This window comes from Abramis brama (assembly GCF_963993115.1).
Source record: "Abramis brama genome assembly, chromosome: 16".
Taxonomy (NCBI): Eukaryota; Metazoa; Chordata; class Actinopteri; order Cypriniformes; family Leuciscidae; genus Abramis; species Abramis brama.
This window is the reverse complement of record NC_139978.1, coordinates 3,444,118-3,461,470: the sequence shown is the minus strand read 5'-3', so window position 1 is coordinate 3,461,470 and position 17,353 is coordinate 3,444,118. Positions and strand designations below refer to the sequence as shown.

Here is a 17,353-nt window from a genome sequence, read left to right as displayed (position 1 = left end):
CCTAAATTATGGCAATAGTTTATTTGCACATCAACTCAAAAGACAAACCACTGTAACAGAATCCTGATGCGCTTGAGAGTTCATTGCGTGTGATGTGAGTAAAGACTTGCTGAAATACTGTATCAACTTTCATTTGTGCTGAGGTTTAAAATGTGCTACGATAATCAAACTGTACAAAAAAAATGCTAATGAAATTCCTGTGTTTTCAGTGTAAACACAATAAGCCTAGTGCATATTAAAAAAAATACAATTCCTGTCAAACAAACAAACAATGAACTAGTTAGTGTGCAGGAACAATTTCATTCTACTTTTACTGCTGAAATTAAATGCACCTGTTGAATGATCTGGTCTATTTCTTCTGCTGCTGATACAGAAACGATCATCAGAATGACGTCTTCAACTAGCCGACAACACACAAATGTTGATTTGACACATCTGACTTTAAACAAACCACTTAATATCTCATATTACGGTCTGCAATTTAAAAAAGCAATACATGGCTCCACAGAACGCGTTATCAAGGGGAAAATGTTTAGCTCTACTAATATTCAATGTATGCACTTGTCATTTTTAGGCCCAAATTAAACAAGTGAGTTTATAAGAAAATAGGGAATGAGTGCACATCCTACTCTTGATGCCTTCAGATCTGCTGGGAATTTCAATATAACACTCAGGGCTTATCAAACATACTGGTTTAACAGTAACACACCACTGAGACTGGGATACTGCATCATATCCATACGTCATAAATGAAAAGCAGTTTTCCAATGCTTCTTATTGCACAAGTCCCGGGAGATAGTTGTGCTGATCGGCAGATGGGGATAAATCAGGACTCCAGCAGTCGACGGGTTATTATTAAGAATCAGTGCGTCAGTCTATGTGTGTGTGTGTGTGTGTGTGTGCAGTCAAGCTTCACACTGAATCCGAGACGGCTCATGATGTTTGAGACTGGCTATAACTTGATGTTGTTGAGGCCTTTAGAGATGCTCTGTACGTACGCCTCGTGGATTGCACTGAGGAAGTGTGCGTCATTCTGCAAACAAATGAACACACAAGTGAAGACTATGAAGCTACGCACAACTATCACTGACTGTAAATGCTGCCATTCTATTGTTTATATAAAATTTGTTTGGTTTCTAAAATCACTTTCATTTAGAATTTAAGTTGTGTTGGTTATTTATACAGTTATACTTTATTATAAGTTGCAGTACCTTTATTTTGAAGGACTGGTTCACTAACTTCACGTCGGATTGGTGGATCATTATGCTTCAGATAAAGGTTTAGTCTCGTTACAAAGCAGTGTTTCCCCTACCATTATATAAGGGGGGTGGGGGGAGCCGTTAGGAGGGCGGGGCGTCAAGTAAATTTGAAGTCAAGTAAATTTGATTTGATTTTCTTTATAGCGCCAGATTACAATTTGTTATTTTATTTTAAAAAAACTAAATAGCCCGCGGATAAAAACTAATCCGCGGCGGGAAATATGTCGCTGAACTGAAGATGGCCACTGGCGGAGCTAGGGGGTGGTCACCCTTGGTCTAAGCTTGGCCACCCCTCTCACAACTGCTGTTTCTGTCTCTTTTTTTATTGACAAAAATTGTGTTTTTTAAAACGCTGAACCGTCTCTTTAAGACCACAAAAAACGTGAGACTTTTCTCATGCACATAGTAAATATAGAGTCAATCTTTCTCAACTGGTTGGTTGCAAGACCGTTTTGAGTTAAGTCGAATAGAGTGCAGTCAACAACAAACGTAGTTCTCTTTTTTTCTCATGCTACTTTTATTTTAGAAGGTGTGTGTGAAAGCTTGTGACACTTCTGTCATGCTGAGAAAACGGCGTTGTCCTTATTCAGTTGGCTATCTTCGGTAAGATGAGATGTTATCAGGCCAAATGTCAGTAAAACTAACTTTTCTGTCATACGGCTGACGGCTGTTATACTGTGCTTGCACATGCTGTAGCCGTAGTTGCCGTTAATTAACTCATGTAAGAATCAAAAAGGCGATTAAAGCTGTCAAAACTGCATGTATTTGTTATACTATGCGTCACATGTGTCTGGATTAAATTATTCTGCAATGTGAGATCACAATATAAGGCACAAACTGATATGTAATATTTTAATGTCCAAATAAATGTGAGCACTGTGCATTTGTACTAGACGATAGGCAATCATTTTGCGTTAATTTGTTAATTTGTTAAAATTTGTTCATTTTTCATTATGTGCTGTTGACTTCCGCCTTGTTCACATTCTTGCACATGGGGATTCAAAAGAAAACTTTTGTTTTCCTTTTTAATTTAGGTATGATAGAACTGTTGCAATTATTTATTTTGACAACTAATATAGAAAGTTAAACTTTTTTGACAAACTCGGAATTGGTTGAAGAGTTCATTGATTATAAAAAACGCATTGAAGGTTGAATAATCTTTGGACTACAGTAGTTATCTGCATGCTATCTCATCCATGAAGATGCAACAATGTAGAACAAGCAAGTTGAACTTTAGCTATAGTGTGTGCCCTTTTATTACTATTTAATTAATTTTAATATGAGGTGGTGGGTAATAATAAATATAAAATTCAAATATAAAATTCACTCAGTATTCCATGATTCCTAATTCACTACTAACTCAATTACAATTAAGTACAAATTAACTTTATTCAGTTGTGTAGGCACTAAAACAGTCCAATACATTATATTCAAATTATTTTTTATCAAAAAATAATTAAGATTTCTGTGCCACCCCAGACTGGTTGCTGGCCCTTGCCTGGCCACCCCTATGAAAAAATCCTGGCTCCGCCACTGAAGATGGCAACACTCGCTCTACTGCCGGAGTAGCTCTCCTGCTCCAAGTCTACGCCCGTTTCACACATATTTCGTTTGCAGTGCGTGTGCGGTGGGTATTTTTTTCCGTACCCATGTTTACAGAGCTTTCACACTGCACGCGGATGCAGTCCGTCGATGATCGATCCGTTCCAGTTGCGGTGCGTATACAGCAGTGCAGCGATCGTTTCCGCACCGAGTCTACTTTTGCCGTTTATATACTGTCTATGATTTCTGCTGTGCTGCAAACGCTGAATTAAAGTGACAGCGCATGTTTCGTGGTCAAAATGAACACAGATTGACCTGAAAATGTAGTCATTTCACCATAAATTTATTTAATTAAATACTACTTTTTTCACTTTAAGACCGGGGTAATGCAAGGAAAACTACAATTTACCTCAACAAGGCGACATAATGACATTCGTGGAGGTGGAAAAACAAGTTCTTTGTGACATGCAAGATTTATTGTATTAAAATTTAAATGCAAAAGATTTTAATATAAATACATGGTTAAATATTTTACCACTTGCTTGAGCAACTTAATATATAATTATATAGAAGTAATGCATTGAATAATACATTGTTTAAATTGTGTTTAAACGTGAACGCGCGTTCACAGCAGTGCTGCGTCTGACAGGATTATTCTCTCCAATAAATGCATCATACAAATAAAAACTTCTCACAAAAAAAGTCCATTTAAAATTTGTTTGTCATATAAATGTATTAATTAACATTAACGAACAATGAATGAGCAATATATTTGTTAGTATTTATAAATCTTTTTTTAGTTGTTAGTTAAAAAATAAAACTATTTAAGCTTTGGTCCACTATTCTATGAAAACTGATCTGAGCTGCACGATGACATCACGGTTTTCTCCAGAGCGGCTATATATATAAATGGACTAAATTAATAACTTTTTTACAACAAAAATGAACCATCACTGAACGAACTTAAGCTGGAATATGACGCTAATTTCTTCTGGAAACAAACTATTGCATTATTTTCCTGTTATCTCTGTAAAGCTGCTTTAAAACAATCTGTATTGTAAAAAGCTCTACATAAATAAATGTGACTTGACTTTTATTTGTCTGTATTTTGTGTCAGTAAAATGCCATTACATCTGTTGCACGCGCTTTTGTGCATAAACTTGAACCAATCCTTCAAAATAAAGGTACTCAACTTATAATAAATAAATAAAGTATAACTGTATAAATAAACAACTTAAATTCTAAATTATGAAAGTGATTTTAGAAAACAAACAAACTATATAAACAATATAATGTCCGCATGTGCAGTGGCGGTGAGAAGTGTGTGAGTGTGTACCTTGATGAGATGTATGAGTGTGTCCTGCAGCTGGTGGCGGCTGTACTGGGCCGAGGGAAGGTCTGTGGGGGGGGGCGTCGGGGACGCAGGGTTCTTGGGCGGATCTGGTGTCTTGGTGATGAAGTGCTGAAATACACTAGGAGACAGTAGAAGTGAAGACTCCTCCCCCTGGACGACTGGCCCCGCCTTCACATGACGGAGAGAGAGAGAGAGAGAGAGAGAGAGAGAGAGAGAGAGAGAGAGAGAGAGAGAGAGAGAGAGAGAGAGAGAGAGAGAGAGAGAGAGAGAGAGAGATTCCATTAAAGATTTGCACAAAACTTTTGCGATATTTTCTAAATGTCGATAAATAACTATTGCGAAATGATGGTGTTTCTATTAGCCGATGTTATGCGACTAAAACGTATTTTTTTACGACAGAGAGAGATTTTTAAAACACCTTTATTACAATACACAACCCATACAATTCACATTTGAATCAAGCATCAATCAATAAAAAACCCTACCAAACTTTATCTTAAATGAGAAAAAATGATTCATCATTAACAATTTCCCACAAAACACCTTTACAACACCAAATTAATTGAAACTTCATAAGGTCATTCAATGGCATTGCTTTGTAATAATTTAAATCTATTAAGATTCTAGATTTCACAGAATTACATTTCTTGTCATGTAAATGGCCATTGTCATTGCCATTTTTGCATGACCTAATATAAAATTAAACACCTAATTAAACATTGATGCTTGCGGCTCTGGGAAATATTTGAAAACACAAACGAATGTCTTCTTTGAAAAACACTCATTAAAACATTTAAAAATGTTGTTTAAAACAATAAATAAAGGTTTCAACCTTGAGCAATGCATGAATGCATGGAAGACAGAGAGAGAGAGAGAGAGAGAGAGAGAGAGAGAAAGAGAGAGAAAACAAGAAAGAGAGAGAGAGAAAAGAGAGACAGAGAATGAGAGAAAGTGAGAGAGAAAAGAGAGAGAAAACAAGAAAGAAAGTGAGAGACAGAAAGAAAGAGAGAAAACAAGAAAGAAAGTGAGAGACAGAAAGTGAGAGAGAGAAAGAGAAAGAAAAAGAGAGAGAAAGAGAGAGAGATAAACCAGAGCAGATTTCCACATCAAAGGCGGAGCCTCAGAGCCACACCCACCTCTGATGTCATCACCACGGACCAATGGCAGTTTGAAGAGGTTTCGAACTCTAAACGAACTTTGTTTTGGCCTGATTTGGCCTTCGATTTCACGTCTATCAGAGCCTTTAACCTCGTTCTAATGTTAATGAATTAGGACTACTGAAACATTCTTAATGAGCGTCCGTGCGTCTGAGATAGTGCTGGGTATCGATACCGATACCTTGACTTCGATACCGGTTACTGAACGATACTTTTTTCGATGCCAAATGTATAAAATACTTTTAATGATTACATTACCTAAAAAAACTTTCATTTTATTTTTTCAGTTTGTTGACATTTTTTATGACATTTTAATTGTTTATTAATGAACTAGTGTTTTCTGAGTGTTAGCTGCAAAGATGAAGTTGCTGCTGCCGACTCGTCGTCTCGGCAGTAAAGGGAGCGCGTGCCTTTAGAGAGAAATGCAACTTTCATTTGAATTACATAATCAGAGAGTATTTGGGTTACACTTTATTTTAAGGTGTCATTGTTACAGTGTAATTATATATTTAAGTACTGAGTAATAGCAACTACATGTACTAACTATAGGGTTAGGGTAGGGTTAGGGTTAGTTGCATGTAATTATACATAATTTACTGTTATTACTACGGTAAGTACATGTAACGTGTAACAAGGACACTGTAAAATAAAGTGTTACCAGTATTTGTTTTCGATTCGAATTGGTTTGTTTAAAAGTAGACATTTCAAGCTCTCTATATGCCTATTTCTCACATCTATGAGGCGAACAGCCTAAACGCAGAGTTTCGGTTCACTGTGACGCTCCAGGTCTTTCTGCAGAGCAGCTTTCTGCTCTTAAGTTTATTCCTTGCACTGTCAAGTGCTTCATCAGATTTGTTGTGTTGCCGGTCTTGGCAGTAATTAACTTGTCGCAAATATTGGCTCTCGCGCTGTAGGCAACAAGCCTTGTGAAATGTAGACACACTTTTGATCGTTTCCACATCTTTTCCATCTATAGGGGTTGGGACGCTTACACACTACAGCCTCACATGAGCCACGACTCTGGGCGTAAACTAGTGTTTTTCCTTGATATCTCGCCACAGCCAATCATTCTGCATGCTTACTGGCTCACAGACGTTGACTAGATTAACCCCTTACACCGTGTCCTAACTACACGCGCCGCGACGCGCAATAAAACTCATTTTCCATGTTAATCGAGTGTTTGTCCTAACCAGCCACGACGACGACACGCGACGATTCTATTTTAGAAACGGTTTCTATTTTTCTGCGACGTTGCGCTGGAACAACAAACACAAAGTGTGGTGATGATAATCTGAGGTGCTGTTTATGTGCTTTATTTAATGTTAAAAGCGTGTCATGTGACTCTGAATATCATTTAGTGCTCCAGCTTTGAGGCTGTAAAAGCAACAGTGGATAATTCACCTCAGATCCTGAAATTAAACAAATGGAAACAAGAACGTTCAAACTGTGAACAAACAAATGTATTATTTGACAAAGATTGTTTTAGTAACTCAGTAGCCTATGTATTTTTAATAATGTTTAAAAGGTGTAATATTTGTGAATTTGATTATGTAGCTGCTTATCCATTTTCTTGCGATTGCCGTCAAGATTACTCTGGTGTCGTGAGACTCCGCCCACACGCTGTTCTGATTGGCTGACTCCACCCACACACTGTTCTGATTGGCTGTGGGTTTTGATTGATTCGACGCATCTCGCAGTCGCGTCACGTCTAGTGTGGACAGACTAATAATTTGTCGCTGGAATCTTATCGCATTGCATCTGGTTAGGACACTGTGTTAGGTATCGAAATTTGGTACCAAACAAGAAATTGTTTGATACTCGATGGTATAAAGGCAATTCAGTCAGTGCCTAAAAAGTATCAAACTCGATACCCAGCCCTAGCCAGAGCTTACAACAACAAACCACTGTTCACAATCACAGAAGCACATCTCAGGCGTCACATTAGTCATGTCAACATAATGCCACCAAACTATATACATCCAATCCTGTCAGTGTTGTCAGGAGTGAACTTACTGGAATGGGTTTGACCAGAGCCGGGGACGGTGTGAAAGCTTTCACCTCTTTACTCTGTGCCAAAGAGAGGAAGAGACCGTTCAGATTAGACAAGCTTGTGCAAAAACAAGACACATTTCAAAGCTTTCGTTATTCATTATGATAAGTTCCTGTCGACAACCTTTTATCGTTACCGGCTTGTGTTGATTAATTTGATATTTTTCCTGCATTTGCCATTGCTGTACGTCAAAATGAATAAAAATGCACAGTGAAATACAAACTTAATATGATGCAAAACCGCTAAAATATTATGTTAATTAATACTAATATATTTTATATATTGAACCTCGCTTAATAATCCAATTAAACCAAACTAATAAACAATAAATGTCTGTTACTGATAAGTTACCAAGTTCCCATAACCTTAAATGTTACCGGTAGTCTGAACTGATGGCGGTCTCTGTGGTCTTTTAAGCTAACCTAGCTAGTTATTTTTATTGTTGGCATTTGATTAAATTTTAATATCTGAATGTTAGTGAGAAGAAAAATTAAATCTGCATATGTGATGGACCTCAGTTATCCTTATCCTTGAGTAATCAAATTAAAATAAAATGTATTTTATGTACACATTCTTTTCTTTTTCTTTTTTTACAAAAACTTTTTAAATGTACGCAATTAGTACAGAAAAAGTTACAAGAGCAGCGAGTGATTTTCTTTTTGTGTTTTGTTCTTTGATTAACATGACCGACATCAGCAGGTTTATTAGGCTGCTGTCACTTTAAGAGCTAATGCTCAGATCCAATATACTGATACACAACAAGTGATGAGACACTGACATGCCCATCAAAACTGTGTTCAAAACAGAGGGTCAAAGAGCAGGATGGAAAATAACTCATTACTTCCAAATCAAGATATTTTTAATGTAAAAATGTTGATAATATTATAAGTGGACCTTAGCCTGGGTGCCAGCCGAACTTAGCCCCGCCCACAACATTTGAGGTTGGGAAGTTCGGTCTGAACTTGATCCGTTGTGGAGCGACTATGCTCGAACCAGAGCTGTTCAGACCAATCAAATTGTCAGGGCGGGCTTTATACGATGATGGACAGATGATCAACAGTAACGTAATCATCCACGTCACCAAAGAGCGCTTGGGTTGAATTAGTTTACAACAAAGATGGCTGCCGCTGGAGAACTGAGATGTGTAGATTCTGCCATCACGTCTGTTATAGAACATTGGTTCCCAACCTGGGGTCCGCGCCAGAGTTCACAGGGGGGGCGCGGGAGCGGATATGCTTTGAGGTGAATTTCAATTACAATTTCATTATTTTAAATGTATAGGCGCGTTGCGCGTGGCAAGCGCGCTCATAATGTAAGAGACGCCGGCGAGACCACAACATTGCCCAACATCAAATTGTTACGAAAAAGCTAATTGTTACAGCGCTCATACCTGTATTTACATCCTGTTTTCGGTCGAAGTCCACAGTAATCGATTGTCGAGTTCACGCGTATAGCTTTAGTTACCTATGATCACGCGCGTGAACTCGACAATCGACTACAGGTATGTGCGCTGGCTGAAATAACATCACTTTTATTCATATCTTTCACATCTACTGCAGTCAGATTCACCCGTGTTCACTCTGAAGGAATCACTCACATGACCTGGGCACTTGTAATGACACATCAAGGATGTTAAGAGGCTAAAAGCAGGTTTAAAACTTGCCCCATTGAAGTCAACAGGGTGCAAATTTTAAAAAGAGGATAACACAGTGTAGGCAACACCGATTTTTGTTGTTGTTCTCTGTACTGACAGCACTGCAAATTTACAAAAAAATGAAAAAAATGATTCTTTACATTTAAAAATCCTTTAAAGGGGAAACACCCCCAAAACAGACTGCTTGAATCAGAGGATGAGAAACAGGGTGGGAAAAGGTCATAAAAGTTTAAAAATAATACAAAAATAAATAAAAAATTCCAAAAAAATTATAGTAATACTATAATTGCACCTAAGGGAACATAACAAAACAAAAGCAAAAACCATGTCATGACCCCTGCATCTGCTATTTCTGCTTAAAAATGTAAAAAAAGAAGAGTGACGCACCATGAACGCGTTGCTGAGCGAGTTCCCCTGAGCCGGCGCTGGACTCTTTCCTGTAAAAGACCCTGTAGCCTTGCAGCCGGTCTCTCTGAAGCTCTGCGGCGTGACGAGCGGGCCGGGCCTGAACCCTGGCAGGGGAGCCGCTATCCCATGAGGCTCTGTGAGAGGACTCATATACGCAGGAGTTAGAGGACCAGCCGAACCTCGACGCCCCGACGCCCCCCCGCTCTCCTGCGTGTGTGAAGCACTCGTCCTCGAGTCTCGGGTCTGGAACAGAGAGACCAGCGCCGGGCCGGCCGGGTCACAGGACAGGAGAGGAGGGCCGTACGCTGGAGACTGGGACTGGGACGGGTCTCTGGGGAAGGAGCTGCCGAAAAGCTCTTCCACTGTGATCTGCTTCACTACTGAGTGACTCGACTGTGGAGGAGAAACAGAGACACACTGTGAGATTTATTATTATGATTTTAATGCCATATCAGCAGCAATGGCTATTATTAATGCCAATCTACAGTATTTAAATTTATTGTTTACAAAACAATCAATATGCAAAATCAGACATGTATACAAATAGAAACAACAGTAATAATAACATTTACTTAGAATCTTTCAATTTAATATTTGTCAGAAATTCTGGTAATACTTTATAATAAGGTTCATTAGTTAACTACCTTAGCTAATAAGACCGAAGAATGAGCAATAATTCTTCAGCATTTATTAATCTTAGTTAATGTTAAAGACCTTCTCCTGCTGAGCTGCTGTGGTGTCGTCTCTCTTCTCCTGTGACGGCACAGACTCACAGTTCACCTCGACCTCCCTCTCTGTCGACTGACTCTAAAACACACACACACACACACACACACACACACGTTATTAGTCACTTTATTCATCTACACATTTTCTTCAGTCTGATGATGGACAATCTCTCGGATTAAACATAAGCTGATAATCGGTTTGAACTATATTATATATGATATTAGAGATGCACGATATATATCGGCCACCATATCGGTATCGGTACATGTTTAATGTTATCGTTATCGGCCTGATAAATAAATTTGGCCGATATATTAAAGCCGATAAATAATGTATGGTTTCCTCCAGCTGAGACTCTTCAGATGCGCACTGTTCAACATGATGTTTATGAATTTCTTGGAATATGATTGGAGAAAAAAGGAAAATACAGTAAAGTGATACAAGTCTGTCATATTGGCTACATAACATTATCATGAGAACATTATAATTGTGTTTGGGAAATGGATTTACTGGTGAGACTTCTGTTAATCAGGCTCTCAAAAATTATACAAAAAGTTGGGTTTAGATTTATCGGCCGATATATCGGTTATCGGCTTTGAAATATAAAAATGATCGGTTACCCGTATCGGCCAATATGTTCATATCAGTGTATCACTATATGATATGACCAAATCTTTTCTATGATAATGATATTAATCACAATATACAATTGAACTTGGGATGCACACATAAATGTTTACTGTCTAGACTACATTAGTATAGACCAGTGGTTCTCAAACCTGTCCTGGAGGACACATGTGATAATGAGCTGATGAGCTGAATCAGGTGTGTTTGATTAGGGAGACAAAGAAAATGTGCAGTGTTGGGGGTCCTCCAGGACAGGTTTGGGAACCACTGGTATAGATTATAGAACATCCCCTATGCAGAACACACACACACACACACACACACACACACACACAGGAACTCCCATTCAAATGAATGGGGGTCATTTCACGGGGGCAATGGCTTTTTATTTCTATTTTTTTTTTAATAAAAATCAATAATTCAAAATGATTATCACAGATATCAAGTGGTTAGATTTGACCCCCCCACCCACACACACACACACAAATGCTAAATAAATGGTGAAATTATAACAGCATTTTTTTATTTCTGAATTAAAATGAGCATTTTCAAATAAATATTCTTCAAGGTTTTACTTGTTTTTCCCCTGCTGTCCACATTACCAACTTGAAATATTACAATATCTGACACTTCAGTACATATAGAAAAGCTTAAAGAAATTGTCAAAATTACAACTAAAAAATGCTAAAATTTTACGTAAAAACTATTTTATAATGTCTAAATAGATATCTGAATGCATATGATAAATCAAAACGGACTTTAGACCAGAGAAGAGCTGCTCATTTGCTCCATATAGAGCTATAAGGCCATCTAGTGGCAAGAGTCATGAAATATCATCTTATATTATTATTTTCCACAAGAGGTCGGCAGAAACACCAGAGACACGCAATGTGAGATATTTTGAACTAAATTTACATGGAAAATGCATGAAATAATGAGTTTGAATTTAAGTTGAAATAATGTGCTTAAATTGTTATTTATTTATTATTTATTGATAAAATCTAGTAATTTAAAAGGTACATAAAATAAAAAATAACGGAAAAAATATAAAAAAATATTATCAAAATGAAATAAGCTTTCTGAAAAAATAAATAAATAAAAGGATAATTTTAGGGCTTCGGGTCATTTTGACCCGTGAGGGAAGGATTTGTTATAAAGTGCGAGTGAAGGATGAGAGTTAAAAGTGATGACCAGTCTTGAGGAGTTTTAAGACCGGTCTAGATGCTGTGAAGTGAGCAGCAGTGGCCGTACCCTGTGGTACTCCTCTTTGGCCTTGCTGAGCAGCTCCAGGATATCTGTGGGTTTGGACTGAACCAGGCCGTTGGTCCTGCCACTCGAGCCTCTGTCGGGAGACACACACTGCGCTCGAAACGCCTCCTGCTTCACGATCCTACACACACACACAGATAAACACATTACTCCGCTCACTCGCAGGTTTCAGGGCGAGTTCTGCTGATTTATGAGTGATACTCACTGTAGCATGAGCTGTGCGATCCGCTGGCAGTCGGCCTTATCGTAGAACCAGATGCTGTAGATGCCCACTGACACACACACACACACACACACACACACACACACACACACACAATGAAATGAAGGAGAGAAACAGAGACATTTAAACACACAGGGAAAGTGGGGTTGTGTTGCAAATACGTGGACGGTTACACAGAATTTAATACACAAATATACAGTCAAATATAGGCGTGCAACAATATTAATCGTGTTAATATATCACAATAACAAAATGCAACAATATGTATTGTGGATCGTTCACCCAAAATAAAAATCATGATGTTAATATTTGTAATATCTTCATGCATTGATGAGTTGCATTGATTAGATATTAAATTAGAGCTGGGCGATAATATAGTTACATTTTACATTTTTTTTTAAAGTAGTTAGGATTAGTTGTACAGCATATGTTGCTTTACATGAGTGTTGTTTGTATGCAAAGTATTACATTATACACTATAAATCCAACTGTATGTACAGAGCTGTGCGATAATATAGCTGAGATTTTGCGACAATATTAGCATTCATGACATTAATTAATATTCTTCACTTAATATTCAACAATATCAGTGATCTGACTGTACTGACGTGTTGTATGAGAACTGAGCCGGACGATGAGATCATTTTTTGCAGAACTGCATTATAGATTAATATACTAATAAATAAATAATATTTTTTATTTACAAATATATTTATTTATAAATAATAAAAATATAAAAAATATATTTATTTATAAATAAATACACTAATTTAATAATTGATGATCTTTACAACGGAACTGAATCAACACTGAACTGACTTCAGCTGAAATGCATAATTGCCATTCTAGATTAATTAATGATTCTCCTGTTATCGCTGTGAAGCTGCTTTGAAACAATCTGTATTTTATAGTGCAATAGAAATAAAGGCGACTGGAACATGAAACTTTAGAGTTAAAGCAAACAAGGTTGACACTGACATGAAGGTTTAAGTTAAATATTCAGAAATCATGTTTCATTCATATGCAGATTTAATGTTTGCTTCATTCTTTGTTCCAAAAAAACAACAACATTTTAACCCTGTAAATACCTATTTTTTTGGGAAATTTTATTGAACTTTCCAAAAAAACAAAAAAAAAGTTTGTATAAGCTTTTTTTGTTAAGTTTCATAATTGATACATCAGGCTTTTGGGCTCATAATATTGTATGAAACCATGGCTGGACAGGCCATTGGGCATACCGGGCATTTTCCCAGTGGGCCGACGTGCTTTTTGGGCCGATACATCTCATACATCATTTTTTTAATTTTTTTAACGGCCCATAAAATACATCGGCGGCCCATTCATTTGGTTTTGTTTTGCTTAATTGGCGGCGCTGGGTTTGTGCCGGTGTAATGCATTGGTCCAAAAAAGTCAGTGTTAGTTTTTTTTTTCTGACAGACCAGCCCATGAAACACGTAGATCAGCGGCCCATTGGCTCTTTTCTTGATTGACACTGGGCTGGCCCAATCACAGCTTTAAACGAGTGAGCGAGCGTGCAGCAGTGTCAGTGTGTATCTGTCAAAATAGTCAGCGAGATGGAGAAGAAACGCAAGGAATGTGCAGAGAAATAGCGTGAAAAAACAGAACCAGGCCCTTAAAGCAGACGCTTTATGTGTCAAAATATATGTTTTCTGCCCTTCATCAGCTCCTGTGATGATGATGATAGTGAGGAGGATCAGGAGAGAGATGAGAGAGTGTAGAGTCCGCGGTAAGCAGAACTACTTTCAAAACACTTAGGCAATGTCATGAGTGTAGGAACCCATAACCCAGTTACAGATTATTTCCACATCTGCATAGTTGACGATTACCGCAGTTCACTAGAAATCTAATGAGAGGCGTTTGTAAACCATGTTTTCCGCCAAAATAAAAGCTTGATGCAGTTTCCATCAAAATAAAAGATCATGTGCTTATCTCTTTCAAGTATAGAAATTGGTACAAAACTAATTATGAAAGTTTCCATTATTTTTTAGTGTATTTGTTTTACAAAATATGGCTATTACTGTCATTGGATTAATATTATAACTATTATTATGTAGTAGGTGTAATGTAAATAGACACTGTAAAAGAGGTTTGAATTTTTCTTTGTTTAATTTGCACACTGAATATGGGTTGGAGCTTTTAATTTTGAACTCTCAAAGTGCACCAGATTGATGGATTTAACATTAAAATGCACAAAATTTTCTCACGGGGGGGCATGCCCCCCAACCCCCCTAGAAGGACCGAGGTCCACACACCACAGTTTTAACAAAAATCCTGTAAGAAACACGGGTATTGCTATGCTAATGCAGATTATAGCTTGTTTTAGGATTCACCACTGTGAAGTATAGTTCAACTGTATTAATAAATGTCAAAAATTTTACTTATTTCATCTGTTAACTCTCACTCGTTCCTATACTCACTCATACTCACTCATTACATGGCATTAGTGGTTTTAATGAATAGGAGTTGGTATGCATATAATTAAGGGCGTGCAAAGATGGGTGGTGTTTATGATCATAGTGGGCCGGTCTGGGCCAAAATGCCCGGGCCGATTTTTTGTCCCAGTCCAGCCCTGTATGAAATAGTGAGAATATGTAGTAAAAACAGCTCGGTTTTATTTAGAGGCTCAGACTGAGCAGAAATGCTGCAGATGCTGATATTTATATGAGTCAATGAAATTTTCATAACAGTATAGCAGACATATAAAACACATAAATATAAGTCGTCTCTCTATATCTGCCAATAATGTCTTTGTAAGATGATATTTAAATGCTTAGTTTTATGATCAAAACAGATAATGCAATGATGATTGCGAGATAAACCTTCCTCAAAAGCCTGATGATCATATTTAATATGAATTATTTCTCTAATAAATTCTGGAAAATCAAGTAAAACCAAAGTTGCTTCAGTCCAGTGAGTGTTCATCTTGAAATATTACTAACAATATCAATATTACTCTTATATTCACTTGACAAAAATCAAGTAAACGCGAGTTAAAGGAGGACGTTTGTGCAATCATACTAAAAGACTGTTTAATCATGTTTCATTAATATGCAGATTTAATGTTTGTTTCATTATTTGTTAAAAAACAACATTTAAACCCGGTAAATACTGAGAAATATCTATTTTTTTGGAAATTTTATTGAACTTTCCTAAAACAAATTTAAAAAAAGTTTGCATATGCGTTTTTTTTATTTAAAAAAAGCCTGATAATCATATTTAATACGAATTATTTTTCTAAAAAATGCTGGAAAATCAAGTAAAACCAAAGTTGCTTTTGCCAAAGACTTTTACTAGATAAAAGATATGTTGAGTGCGACAGGTTTATCAGCATCATGTTGATCAGCACGAGGCCTTAGTAATTCACATATGATACGGCAGGCTTTATAGGGTTAATATAAACGGATAACGGATGAACACAGTGTGTGTTTCTGAACTTACGGTTGCCGTTCCTGTACAGTAGGAAAGGGTCCTGGAGCTGGAACTCCAAGTCTTTATTAATGGGCTCCACTAAGTTCTCTGTGCTCAAACGGTTCATGATCGTGAAGCCATGATGGGGAGACGCCGACCTGCGGAGAAACACACACACACACACACACTCAGACTGAACTACAGATGAATGTGTGACTAACAGAACAACCTTCAGTGCCTGTCAGTCGACGCTCACCTGGCGTACACAAATAATGTGCCTTCAATCTCAGTCTTCTCCTGGAGTGAGAGAGAGGAGTTAGTGTTCAGACAGAGCTCACAGTCAGTGCTAACACAGATCTGCTAGCGGACGCACGCTAACCACAGAAGCTGACGTCTCAGGAAGACCTCTTACCAAACAAGGACACTACTGCATTATGACATTACAAATAATCATAATTATGACATACTAAGCCACAATAATGACAGACAAAATAAAATATAATGAAACTAAAAAGCAAATTATAACATATTAAGTCATAATTCTAATATACTAAGTCATGATTATGACAGAAACCATCAAAATTATAACATACGAAGTCATGATTGATTAAAAAGTTGAGATTTTAAAGTCATAATTATGATTAAAAAAATCTAAATAATAACATACTAAGTCATGATTATGATTAAAAAGTCAAAATTTTAACATGCCAAGTTATGATTGACATAAACAATGATTCTAACATGCTAGGTCATGATTATAATTGAAATAAAATCAAAATTCTAACATACTAATTCATGACTATGATTAAAAAGTCGAAATTCTAACATACAAAGTCATTATTCTAATATACTAAATCATTATGACATAAACCATCAAAATTAAAACATACTAAGTCACGACTGATTAAAAAGTCGAAATTTTACCATACTAAGTGATTCTGTAAACAAAATCAAAATAATAATATACCAAGTCATGATTATTATGATAAAAACCGTCGAAATTCTAAAACACCAAGTCATGATATTGACATAAACAGTCAGATTTATGGCATAAGAGATGGAAAATGAAAATTATGACAGAAGGTCAGACTTTTATCTCATAATTATGATTTTGTTTCTTATGTGGTGTAAATGTCTTCCATAGATTTCAATTGTATTTGCAGAACTTTATTGACAGAAGGTGATACTAATTTTACTTTCTCGTATAAGCTGATCATTAATCTGTTTATCTGGGTGTTGAATGCATCATAACACTGATGTTCCAGCAAACACACACGCTGCTGGATAATTCCGTCGTGTGTTCTTTCTGGATGAATATAAACATGCATTAGACACCATAATGGAGACTCTGGGCTAGTGACGATGTTATTAGCATTAGCCACTGCAGGCTAAATGACGCACGCGCTGATTATAAGGCAACACGTTTAGAAATCTCACCCATTCGTTTGCTTTGGAGTTGAAAGTATAGAGCGCGACCTGCCCGGTGACATCCAGCAGTTTGACTATATAGGGATCATACTGTTGTAGAGCCGCGAGACTCATCAGATGCCCCGCTTTATTCACACACTCCATCTTCACTGCGACTACACGGAATACATTCCAGGAGACACACTTCCGGTTGCCGTTTTATTATTATGCACGTGCTTCCGCCA

At 37.1% G+C, this 17,353-nt stretch overlaps 1 protein-coding gene across 4 annotated transcripts; it reads right to left on the bottom strand.

Moving 5' to 3' along the window:
* Positions 1-2: 2 nt before the first annotated feature.
* dcp1a (decapping mRNA 1A) lies at positions 3-17,305 on the bottom strand. Of its 4 annotated transcripts, XM_084087101.1 has the most exons (10): positions 17,139-17,305; positions 15,958-15,998; positions 15,732-15,859; positions 12,255-12,321; positions 12,032-12,170; positions 10,139-10,231; positions 9,404-9,817; positions 7,326-7,379; positions 4,138-4,323; positions 3-1,033 (listed from the first exon to the last, which is right to left on the bottom strand). In XM_084087101.1, exons 1-10 carry the CDS (start codon positions 17,271-17,273, stop codon positions 953-955), a joined length of 1,338 nt encoding a protein of 445 aa, XP_083943227.1. In that variant the 5' UTR covers positions 17,274-17,305; the 3' UTR covers positions 3-952. The 4 variants fall into 4 exon arrangements, with proteins under 4 accessions (XP_083943227.1, XP_083943228.1, XP_083943229.1 ...); XM_084087102.1 differs by lacking the exon at positions 7,326-7,379; XM_084087103.1 differs by lacking the exon at positions 15,958-15,998 and having other exon boundaries at positions 17,139-17,298.
* Between the last annotated feature and the right edge of the window lie 48 nt (positions 17,306-17,353).